The sequence below is a fragment of the Schistocerca nitens genome, chromosome 9 (genome assembly GCF_023898315.1).
Source record: "Schistocerca nitens isolate TAMUIC-IGC-003100 chromosome 9, iqSchNite1.1, whole genome shotgun sequence".
In the NCBI taxonomy this organism is placed as follows: Eukaryota; Metazoa; Arthropoda; class Insecta; order Orthoptera; family Acrididae; genus Schistocerca; species Schistocerca nitens.
In genome coordinates, this window is record NC_064622.1 from 248,343,840 (window position 1) to 248,356,269 (window position 12,430).

The window sequence follows — 12,430 nt, forward strand, 5'->3', positions numbered from 1 at the left end:
AGCGTGCTAGACACACTGGACTGACATCTGTAGTTATGGTCTGGGGTAAGATTTAGTATGACAGCAGGAGCACTCTCATCGTTATTCCGCGCACCCTGACTGCCAATTTGTATGTCAGTCTGATGATTCGACCTAATGTGTGTCACTCATGAATAGCATTCCAGGTGATTGTTTCCAAACAGTATAACGCTCGCCCCCATACTGATGTTGTAACCCGATATGCTCGACTTTTAGCTTCGCCTGCTCGATTGCCTTCAGTCGAGCACATATGGGACATTTTCGGACGACAACTAAAGCGTCATCCACAACCAACATTAACACAAGCCGACACCCGGTACCTGTGCAACACAATGCATGCACGTTTGCATGCTTGCATTCAACCTTCTGGTGATTACACCGATTATCAATGTACCAGAATTTCACATTTGCAATGGCTCAGCTCGTGATTACGTTAACGTACGATCTTGCAATGTTAATTACTTAAATATATTACATAGACCAATGTATTTCCGAAATTTCATTACTCTACATCAACTACTTTTTGGTGGTGCGGCTTTTTTCCGTCAGTGTATTTGGGAGCGGTTTTCCAATACTGCATTTGCCTTACAACTAATGGAAATGTCCCGAAAACATCTGTCGAAATAGGGGGATGAAAACAACATTTAATTTTTTTCTGGAACAACGTTCTCAGGGTAAAATAATTGAAAACCTTGTATATAAGTATGAATCATTGTTTATGCGTCTGCAGAGCAAAGTCTTGCTCGCTGTCCAGTTGACGGTGTTCTGTGAGTTGCCCATCGGGCCTCTTCATGCACACACCATTACTAGAGGGATTTCCAGCGACGCGCAATGAGAGCAATACTTATGACACGTCTGGAATTCGCACGAGCTACGCCTACGGTGGTGTGCGATTATTTCGAGCTACAATTAACTGTCCGCTGAGAACGCTAAATTAACTTTTAGCTGTCGCTGGACAAGAGTAGGGGAAGATATGCGCATTACCCGAATCGGTGCCGAAGGGCTCTAACACCCGTTTGTGCAATGACGCTCGATTCGGTGGTGACCGCTTCCAGTCCTAGAGGTGGAAGAAGTTTTTGTTGTCAGTAATGGACTAGCATCGGAAGGGGAGATTGTTGCATCAAGTTTCTGATCACCAAGCTTTGTGGTAGTATCTTATATTAAATTCCGACTTTTCCGCAATGTCTAATGTTGTGAGGACGCTTGTCACTGTTGTTGGTGATCCGCTGGTCGGTTGGGGCATTAAAATTTGTGGCCACTACGAGGTGTGATTGGAAAGTTTTAAGAATGGGCTTGTAATTGTACAACGGTGGTACTTGCATGCTACTGTGATGCATCTCCTTCAAAATAGTCGCCTTCTCACTGAACACACCGACCCCAACGGTGTTTCCACTTTTGGAAACGTTCCTGGAAATTTTTTCCTGAATTGTGTTAAGGACGCTCTCCGTATTTGCCTGGATGTCTTCAATCGAATCAAATCGCTTCCCTTTCAGTGAAAATTTCAGTTTAGGAAAAGGGCAGAAATCCGCATGGGCCAAATCAGGGTAATTGGCGGTTGTGGAAGCACAGGAATTTTGAATTTGGTCAAAAATTCAAAGACGAGAAGGCACGATGAACCGGAGCGTTGTCATGGTGTAGCACCCAACTACTGTCTTTCCACTATGCAGGCCTTTTCTTCCACACCTTTTAGCGAACACACTCAATGACGCATTTGTAGTATTCCTGGTTAATTGTCTGTCCTCCAGGGGTAAATTCATGATACACGATATCGGTAGAATCGAAAAAAAAATCACCAACATTTTCTTCACCGTGCTTTTTTCTGTCGTTGTGAACCTAGAGTCTTCCACTGCGAAGACTGCACTTTGGTTTCAGAATCATATCCAAGTACCCACGATTCGTCACCTGTAATCACACTATTTAACAAACCTGGGTCATTTATAGTCCGATTAATCAGTTCTTGGCACACTTCAAGTCAATATTGTCTCTGGTCACTTGACAACATTTTTGGAATGAATTTTGCGGACACTCGACTCATATTCAGATCTTCAGTTACAATTGCCTGAAATGCAAAGAAACTTAAATTAAGTTCATCAGCCATATCCCTAATTGAGAGTCTACGATCAGAGCGCACTAAGTAGCGAACTTTCACATTTTCATTCGTCTTTGACATGGAAGGACGGCCGTACCGTGGTTCATCTTCAGATCATTCGTGGCCATTTTTAAATCTGTTCAACCAGACAAAAACATTTGACTCGCTCATCCAATTATCTCCAACAGTTGTTTTTAATAGTTTGTAAGTTTCAGAAGCTGATTTCCCGGTTTTAAAACAAAATTTCACATAAATTCGTTGCTCCGTTTTTAAGTCAATTTTCACGCAGACAGAATCCGACAACAAGCCCTAACCGACCCGAACTCAAGCAGCTGCCACAACGAACTGACTAAAGAAAAAACGTAGTTTCTCGTCAGAGGGCGTTCAAAGTCAAGGCAATGACTCAGTCCCACTCTCCGTGTACCTGATCGCCAAACCAGTAAGCAGTATTGGATGCATTCTTAAAACTTTCCAATCACACCTCATATTTTTTCTTGACAGGAATAGTCTATTTACTCGTATTGTATTTCCTCCCCTTCCAATTTCATCGATAACACTGCGCTAAGATTCCCACCCTCTCATTACAATCAATTACATTCGACAATTACAGCCACTGGTTGCGAAGAAAAAAAAAACTTTACAATCAGAACGAACCGACTACCTGGGGCTTTCCAGAAAACCATAATGTTTTATTTTATTTTTGTATCCGAGCTTTCATTTTAAGTGATGCAGGGAAATCATAGAACTCTGTATTACGATGGAACGGCACTGACATGATCTAATTTTTTCGAAACAGCATCCTAGTGACTCATTTCCACAGGTCTCACACGATATATATCTCTTTGTTACTGGTATTTAATTCGTCATAACGTGTTCTCATTCAGTCTTAATAAGATGTTTCTTACCCATCCGCATGGCTTAGTGACTAGGTGCTTAAATGTTAGATTCGGTATCCAGATTAACAATCAGAGTGATATCTAAAACTTTCTTAATGTGCATATCACGGTTTGTCGGAAACAGATACAGCTTGGAAATGCAAGGAAGTATTTAAAATCTGAAATCTAATTGAGACCACACTGCAGGAATCCAGTTTGTTGAAATAAACAGCCTCGGATTCGGTATCATTAGTAGAATGTTCGTCTGGTAGAGCACTGCCTGAGATAAAAGTGAAGCACCTAGGGAGGAAGAGGAAACAAAACGGAACTTAACAGGAAGTCAACGTATATGATGTTATTTCAGTGATGACGAAATCGAACCAAATTTGAAAATAACTTGGCAGCATTAGCCTACTTATGAGTTGCACCCCTTCTGGCCTGGATGAATGCACTGATTTATTTGTGAAGGGAGTCATAAAGCCGCTGTATCCTCTCCTAATGCAAGCTGGCACAGAACTGTTGCAACTGGTCCTTGATACACTGGATAGTTGCACTGGGAGGGAGTTGATGTCCGAAATGGTCTCAGACAGGTCTGGGCGTCTTGCTGCCATCAGGAGTAGCCCCGTATCACACAGACTGTTCCAAAGGGACACGTTCCATGCGTGGTCGAGCACTGTCCCGTTGCAAAATGACACCACGGTACTCTCGCCTAAGAGTAACAGTTGAGGTCACAGGATGTCCGTGACGTGTCGTTATATCGTCAGAGCTCCGTCAGTCACTACCAGCGCGACCTGAGGACATGCCCGATGGCTCCCCACACAATGGCGCCAGCTGTAACACCGTTGTGCCTCTCCCATACATTGGAAGAATGCCACCTCTCCCCGCGTCGCCACCATGCTCTCCGACGATGGTCATCCGTGGCACTATAGAACCCCGATTCATCACTGAACACAAAGCGACGTAATTCGTCAGCAGGCCATGTTTACCGGTCGCGGCAACACTACAAATGCAGGCGTTTGTCTTGTGGTGCAACAGTAGCGTACGCATGGGCCGGTAATTTCCTAACCCGCCTGCTGCTAGTGCCTGACCAATGGTGCGGGATGACACAGAATGCTTCAGGGCGTCCATTACGCGTTCTCGGATGGCAGGCGCAGGGTTTGTAGAGGTTTCAGTGTGCTTGATCCAAAATACGGCGTTACTCTCTTATGGGCTCCTACATGGTCGACCACAATCTTTCCGACGTGTATACTTGCTCCCACGTCCCCATTCAGGCCAATACCGGACCACTGTCACATCCGAGTGCCCCACAAATCGCATACTGCGATGCAACCAGTCAGCCAAATGGAGATCCACAATCAGGTCCCTTCCAAACTCTGTTATTTGATGATGACGCTATCTCACACGAGTGACTGCAAGGTAGTAAATTAACAAAAACGTTCGACAGAGGAAAACGAGAGTGTACCTGATTGTATACCATCATGATACTATATACATTATGCGAATGAACTTGGCCTTCGTTTAATAGCACTCTGTCTTACAAGGAACCCGTTGAGTGAGAGGTTGCATGTTGAATCTTTAATAAGGCTCATTTGAAAGTGTTGTCTTAACAATTACGACAGGCAATATATTAGCTGCTGGAGACTCACCATGTGCATAAGGAGGGCGACAGAAAATGAGTGCCCGGGGTGTATGTATTACACTTCACAGGATGGACATCGTCGACGTTCAAAAAATGTTCAAAACAAACTATTAACTTGCACATGAACACCGAACTAAAACTGGCGTGCCACAGTGATCACAAAGGTTCACAGCACCAAGAGAGAAGGCGAACTTCATGGGCCTTACAAAATATACAGGACCCTCAGGTAGTAATCCCCTCTTAAAAAATGCGTACAGAACCATATAGATGTAACGAGTTGATTAGAACTGATTAAGTTTGAGTACATGCAACTTAAAGCGAAACAATCTATCATGGAGTTTATCGTGAAACAGACTATCCTTTAAGGTGTAGTTTCGGGTGGTGCGCCGGCCGCTGTGGCCGAGCGGTTCTACGCGCTTCATTCCGTAACCGTGCGACTGCTACGGTCGCAGGTTCGAATCCTGCCTCGGGCATGAATGTATGTGATGTCCTTAGGTTAGTTAGGTTTAAGTAGTTCTAAGTTATAGGGAAATGATGACCTCAGATGTTAAGTCCCATAGTGCTCACAGCCACTTGAACCATTTCGGGCTTATAGTTTTTAGCACGGAGAAAACAAACATCCAGAGACTGAGTTTGTCCTGTGGTTCCAGGTGGTATGGAATGCAACGTCACATACTTTTCAGGAGGGATAGATTGCTCAAAAGGAGTATAATTTTTATACGCAGACCAGGATTCAAGCAACAGCAAGTTATTTTGGCCAGATATAGGCCAAAAGCAGTGCTCATACCGTAGTTATAGTTCTCTTGCGCCCATTTTTCCACCCTTTCTTGTTGTGGTGCAAATATTCCCCACTGCCCTTGTAAGACCGCGCACACGAGAAAGAATCGTAGGGGGAAGAGCACCCCCAACTTCTTGTAGCACAATAAATAACTTCACAGCCAATTTACCATCCGGATTAACAATTGGCTGAATTGTATACGAATGCGTTAAGGCATAAAGTTTAGTTAATCTTGATACGACTTCTTGGTACTTCTAATTGCAGGGTTCCTTTCATACGGACTTCCTTTTCAAAACCAGACTGGTCGGAGTGGAAAAAAAAATCCTTACTGAACGATGGGATAAGTTTGTTTATCTCAGCAACTAATTTACGGGCCGATTACGCAGTTTGCTGTGCAGCGTCAACTTACGCATTGTTTGAAATTTCGTTCTCATACGACTTCCAATTCTTAACTAGTGTTCAAAGTTATGCAACAATCCACTCCTTCCCTTGAAATCACTGTAACCTAAGTTGCGCGCAGTTTGATGTGTATAACGTAGTAAGTCACTATCATGCACATCCTGCAAATTGTGTTGAGCATTCTTGAAAATCGCAAACACCAGTTTTTGTAAGAAGTGCTCCTTGTCCTTCCTTGAATATCCGTAGTTTTTCTTATGCACAACGTCTTATTTCTGTGGACTTACCCGAATCTGTTCATAATTGGTTTTCTTTTTACTATGCTGTGGATGATCTTCCATTTAGGTAATTATGTTTAGTACTTGCTCCTTCGACAACGATTTGTCCATCACTGTGTTTCACTGGAGGTGGGATATGTGCCTCGCCGTCCGAGAAGGATGATGAATTGCATGGCTCCACACTTGTTTCAGTATCACTTTCAATTGTTAACCACAAATTGTCTTTATTGTACTCCTAATTTACATTGTCAACACAGTCGACCATATACAACCCCATATATTCCACCGACTCATATTACACAGACGGTAATATTTCATCCGCCACTTCTTTCGCACTGCGATATTCGAAGGGGTTCCTTTCTGACTAAATGTCAACGTCGGTAACTGTTGTTTATGTAATGCCAATATTTTGGACGCATCGTAGACAATATGTGGACAGTCGAATGCCATAAACATCACTGGCCTTTTGGGAGTTCGCACTCAATGGGCTCCTTGTTAGTTCGCTGGATAAATACACAGGTCATTCTCAGTGTCAACTACAGAAGTTAATAAATGCATAAAACTGGATATATGTGGACTATGTCCTATTCTAGTGTGGAACCATTGTCCTAGCATATGTTTATGAAATAGCAGTTCGTAGTTTGGTATTGGTGAACTGTTTACAAGTTCAGTATTTATTCTTTTATAGCCTGCAGGCTTCTTGTGTTCGTTAAGCATCAATACTATTCGGAACTCTTATATTATTACTGTGTCATTATTGTATTTATTTTATCATCTCCTTCAGCCAAGTGTAATTATCACTGTACCAAAAACAGTGTCTTTGTCTTCTTTATTTAAATATTACGTTAAGTGGTATGCTTTCTTTGTATTTCGTTTATAGCATGTTCTATCTGACTGACGTGTGTCTCCAAACATTTCCTTTCAATGTGTGTGTGTGTGTGTGTGTGTGTGTGTGTGTGTGTGTGAATGTATATATATACATTTTATACGTGTCAATATGTATGACGTTACAATTATGGAAATAATCGGAAAGGCACCAAAAAGAATATGCAAAGTCACAAAGGTTCCTAAAATTCATACTGTCATCCAATCAGCACACTTCATTCTGTCATCACCAAGCTGTAAACTATGTCTATACACTTGGAAAGCTCATGACATTTCTATAATATGAGGCAGCACCATACCTCACATGGAAGTCGGGAAAAGGAAAAGGGTGCTTCAGGACCATTATCAAACATCGCTTGAGTGGAATCTGAATAATCAACTAAAGCATTTCACAGTACGTACTCCTTAAAAACAGTTTATGAGATCAAGAAAAGTCAGCCAGTCGCCTACTTTCCCGTTCGGAACTAATAGGTGAAACATACCAATAAGATGGGACAGAGTGACGTCAAGGAATAAGTTTCCCTACGTACAATGATTCTACTTGGAGAAGATATAACGAAAATGTCCGAATATTGGCGTACAATAAGCTACAAAATTTTAGCGGAATTAGGAAACTCAGGTTATATTCTTGTGAAAGTGTGCATCGGTTTGTTTTCTACATATCTGAAAGTATTATCAGTACAGATTAATCCACATTTAAGTGTTGAAAAGATACTTCTGTAATCAATTAACTTTTTTTGTTGAGCGAAAAAACCAGGCGTGTTATTATGCAGGTAATGACGTTCTGTGATGCTGAACCCCTTTGTTTCAGATCGAGGACGGAGTATCGCCAAACCAGAAGCCGAACGTCCCTACCCAGCCCGTATCCTAGTCTCTTCAGCGCTGAAAATTACGTCTTCACAAACCAAGTGTAATGCTCGTCATCACGACAGACCATATTCATCTTAGTGCCGTAGCGGACAAGCTTCCTGTAACAACTACAGCAAATCTTTTAGTTATTGTGGGACTCTAATCACGTTACGGTCTCTTTGTGGAGAGGTGTAATGGCTTTAGCTAAACAACGCTGAGAACGTATCGCACACGCAGAGAGAAGAAACAGATGAAGCTCTTTATTTACTCAGTACAAATTAGGCGTAACGAAGCATTTCGTCGTCAGTGATAAATCACGGTACTCGTCTTCATCAAACTCAAAAACGTTCAAACTGTAAGAATAATTCAGCTGATTCTTATATTTATTTTGTTATTTATTATTTAAATTTTATACTGCAGAGCTTAATAAAAAATAAATATACTAAAATTTGAATTTGATGATTTTTTATTTCATCTTCATACCCTTACCACATTTAGGTGGTTCCAGCATCCGTCAGTTATTGCGCTTATCGACCTTTTCTTCATTATGAATGCAGTGTTTCTCAAATTTTCAGGGCACAGTAGTACCTCTGGCTGTAGTTACACTGTTTCGATGTGATGGAGAAATCCGTCAAATAAGACATTACATAAATATCACGTACTGCTCGAATAAAAATATTATTATGAGTTCAATTAATTTACATTACGCAGCATTACATCACATTCCCAGGGTTCTATGGCAATGGGTCCTGTGATGTGGAGAGAAGTCAAGGATACACATTGTATTTACATCCTATAAAATAAAATAACTCAGTATAATTAAATATTATAGTTTTACAGTGTTAATATTAGTCATAAAATGTCTGAAATACTCTGAACCACTGTGAAGATATTCCTCAACGGTGTAAGAATATTTGGCAAACTGAAAGTTTTTAATAATCTACAGCTTCGTAATTTAACCATGTAATTTAAACGCAAGCCTTTAATGACATTAAACACTTTCCAATAGAAAAACATTAAAGAAGAAACCTGTATCTATATACATGATGGAATGTCGTTGTTTATTTATTTAAGTCTTTAGGCTACATTACCTCACAGCCAGCATTATGTATGGGAAATTCCGTTTGAACATTATTTTGTATGACACGTTGCCAAAGTTTCAATCCGTTGTCGTTGTGATACAGTCCTACATTGCATTTCTGTCTTCGTCAGGACTTCAACAAAGTAATTATGTAATTTAAAGTGATACAAAAAATCAGAAACACTTATGGGAAGAGCAGTCACTCTTGAAATCAGTTTCTTGTACCATCTATCTTGTGCGTGCATCTGCTTTGTGCATGATAGAACGATATTTTAGTCTCGATAACAATTTGCAGAATCAGAAATTTTTGCATTAAATACCAGTAAATGTTAGTTTTAAGGAAGGCCATGTCTGATATAATAAATTGTTTTCTTCTTTTATTTACTGGATTACGGCCACAGGCTTTAATTATACAAATACTGATTTCAGCTCTAAGTCATGATTATAGAGTAATCTAAATACCGGAAATCACATAGGTAAAACTGGTGATAGTCGTCGAGTAAACAAAAGAAGAAAATAGGAAATAATATATTATTCCATGTAAATGAGTAATATCCGGGTTGCATAAAAAATTAAGCAATTAGTCATACTGGCTACGAATTTATTTATTTAAAGCATTGCCGGTTGCGAGAAATTCCAGTTACTCTTCAGGCGATACAGGGTGTTCACATAACAGCTGAGCACGAAATCTTCACATAAACTGGTCATAGTAACTTCTAGATCCTGCTTGAATTTCAAAACTGTGGTGCAATTTCATCCGTCCACAGAAGATGATGTTTAATACTGTCAAACCATCGCCGTCTCTAACAGCGTGGTATTCATTTGTTCTGCTTTAGACTCTTACCATTCCTGATTTTCCCATTAAAAGCAGATTTCAGAATTAACTTTCAAATCGCTGTAATGAATCTGCATTAATTGGAACTAATCTTTCCAAATATCCTCCTTTGCTAAATCGTTAATACTTTCAGTACAAGAGATGTAAAATAGCCTTACGACGGATGTCCTAGTAATAAAACATTTGAGATTCAAAGATCCGATAACAAACAGAAATGTAACAATCTACTGGCTAATTTTCTAGGCAGTGGAACGGCTCAAAAAACTGCCAGTTTGTAGGGGGAAGAAAAACAACGGATACAAGTACAGCTGAAATGCACGGAGGTACAAAATGTCTAATTAGAGAAGAGGCAGCGCTTTATTCTTGAAATCAGTGCTTCACCTATCTAGACAAAACCTGATGTATGTAGAGGCTATGAATTTATTCTGAAGCCATTTGTTACAGGCAGTAATGACGCAGGAAACTGAAGGAAACGCTCTGTACATATTGCCAGATCAAACATGATTGCCGAACAGCTTCGTATCTCATTGTGTAGGCGTCCAGTCTGGTAGCTTTTTATGTACGTTATTAGACCAGGTGTTCTCGAATTATGATAACATCCTTCTGACCATGAGGAAATTGAAAATGTTTTGCGTAGCTGCCGCTAAATTGGTAACGCAGTATCGCCCACTTCCTACTTATTACGAAACAGCACAATTATTATGAAACAGTGTCTGCTCGACGTATAAAGTACTTCCTAGATGTTTGCTCGTTAGGTCCGATGTCTGTGGTGGCCCCTGTTAAGTGCAGAGTCCTGTTCACGGACGATACTTCAAGCTGTGTGGGCAGCGCATTTTAAATGATACTTGTCCTTCCTCGCCACATGTTTACACATGCGGTAACATCGTCAAGGGGATAATTCATACAGGGATGGTCGTCGTGACACGTATCATACAGTCACTCTGACGCAATTAGTATAAACAACTCTGGGGTCGGACTTCAACAGAAAAATATTCGAGAAGTATCATGGGTCTTTCAGTGCAACCAGTGAAATGACATCCTTGTGCACAATAGTTCATTTTATCATCGCTTGAATACATATACGACATGTAACACTGACTCGTTCGAGCTTTCATAATTATTCCTGCATCAGTCCGACCACAGACACTGTATGCAGAGTGGGCTCCACATAGCAGCAGGGAATACAGAAATCGACAGTGTACTGAGATTACTCGTTTGTATAGATTTTACTACTGACGACAGCGACAGATAATTGTTTTTTATAACTGAAAAGCCCATGGAAAAGAAAGGGATGAATCTCATTTTGTACAGTTTTCACGACAGGAAAACGAAACTTTCAAGATTACAAAATATACTTAAAATTTTCCTATCGATTATAACCAGTATAATTATGGTTTCAAATTTAATGTTCGTACAAGAAATACATTAGAAAAAAAAACAAACAGCAGTAATTGTATGGTAAAAAGACAAAACATGCAGAGAAAGTACATCTTTACCACGAAATGGAAATTTCTTTTTGCTGGTCTTTGATTTTCGTCCAATATGTGGTAGGCTGGAATAAAAACTTCTTGCATATTGGCCTCAAAACGGTTTAAGTTTTTGAAGGTCTGCATAAATTTCATAAGATTTATTGGAAAAACAATCTTGATTTATTTACAGGAAGCTTCATATTACAAAACACTTACAATTATATGTTCGATGAGGCTGTAAGAAGTCATCAGATCCCTGTAGTTGATACTCAGGTTTGACATATACTTGCAGATTAACAGAACGTTCCAAATCTTTTGGTGTTCAGGCTCCATTGTAGGTAACCCTCTACGTGAACAGCTTATCTTCTTTCACAACCAGAGCTTCTCTGAGCGGTCGTGTCTTGAAAGAACACTTCTGTTTGTAGCATTCTTTTAAAAAGGTAGTCCAATATCGTGTAATTTCTTGTTGAACAGCAATGGTTTTGTAAAGCTTTCGCTTCGCTCCTGCGGTTTCAAAAGCATTAACCCAGTCTTTGGTAATACTGTAACAGTTTTCTTTTTTATCAAAGCAAAGTTTCTATCACTTTCCAAGTAACAGTGTTCTCTTATTGGAAATACTAGTTTGACCATCTAATCTCTTAATGGTGCGAACGAGATAGTGAAGGTATTAGAACACAACGTAGTTCTATTTTACCTTTTGGATCGAGGATTTCACTTACATAACTGAGCTATAAACTAATAACTTGATTCGCTCATTTATTTCTTGCACCTTCAATGCAAGTATAAAGTACTGTTTCACCGTTGAACATTTCATGTATGTTGAAACTGTAAAACTATAAATGACGCTTGTAGTAAACATCATTAGCTCTGATATTTGGTAAAGGTAGGTTTTTTGATAGTTCATACTTATTGTTTTATTTTCCACTATCACTCTACTATCTTGCCTCGCTTTTCACTTTTTTTGAATAAAATGTAACATTCCTTAGCTTGTGAACCTGGTCTTCCATACTAAGTACTTTAATGCTTTTGTAACTTCTAACATTTCTTTCTCAGAGATGTTTTGTGAAAGCTTTACATTCAAACCTTTTAATTCTGCTTGAAGTCTGTCACATATTGAACAGGTATCAGCATGTGGGTATGAAAATAAGTTGAATTTTCTGTTAAATATTTTGCTGTATGTCTCATATGCAACAAGAAGTTCAGGCTGTATCACTCAAGGCGTTACTTTTATTGATAGT

The 12,430-nt window shown here is 39.9% G+C and overlaps 1 protein-coding gene across 1 annotated transcript in view; it reads left to right on the forward strand.

Annotated features, from left to right (window-relative positions):
- Positions 1–8,261, forward strand: part of LOC126203537 (cuticle protein 18.6-like) — a 178,270-nt gene extending 170,009 nt beyond the window's left edge. Inside the window, exon 3 of the mRNA XM_049937861.1 lies at positions 7,770–8,261. Coding sequence (XP_049793818.1) covers positions 7,770–7,872 — 103 coding nt within the window. The 3' untranslated portion in view covers positions 7,873–8,261. The remainder of the gene's footprint in view (positions 1–7,769) is intronic.
- The last annotated feature ends 4,169 nt before the right edge of the window (positions 8,262–12,430 follow it).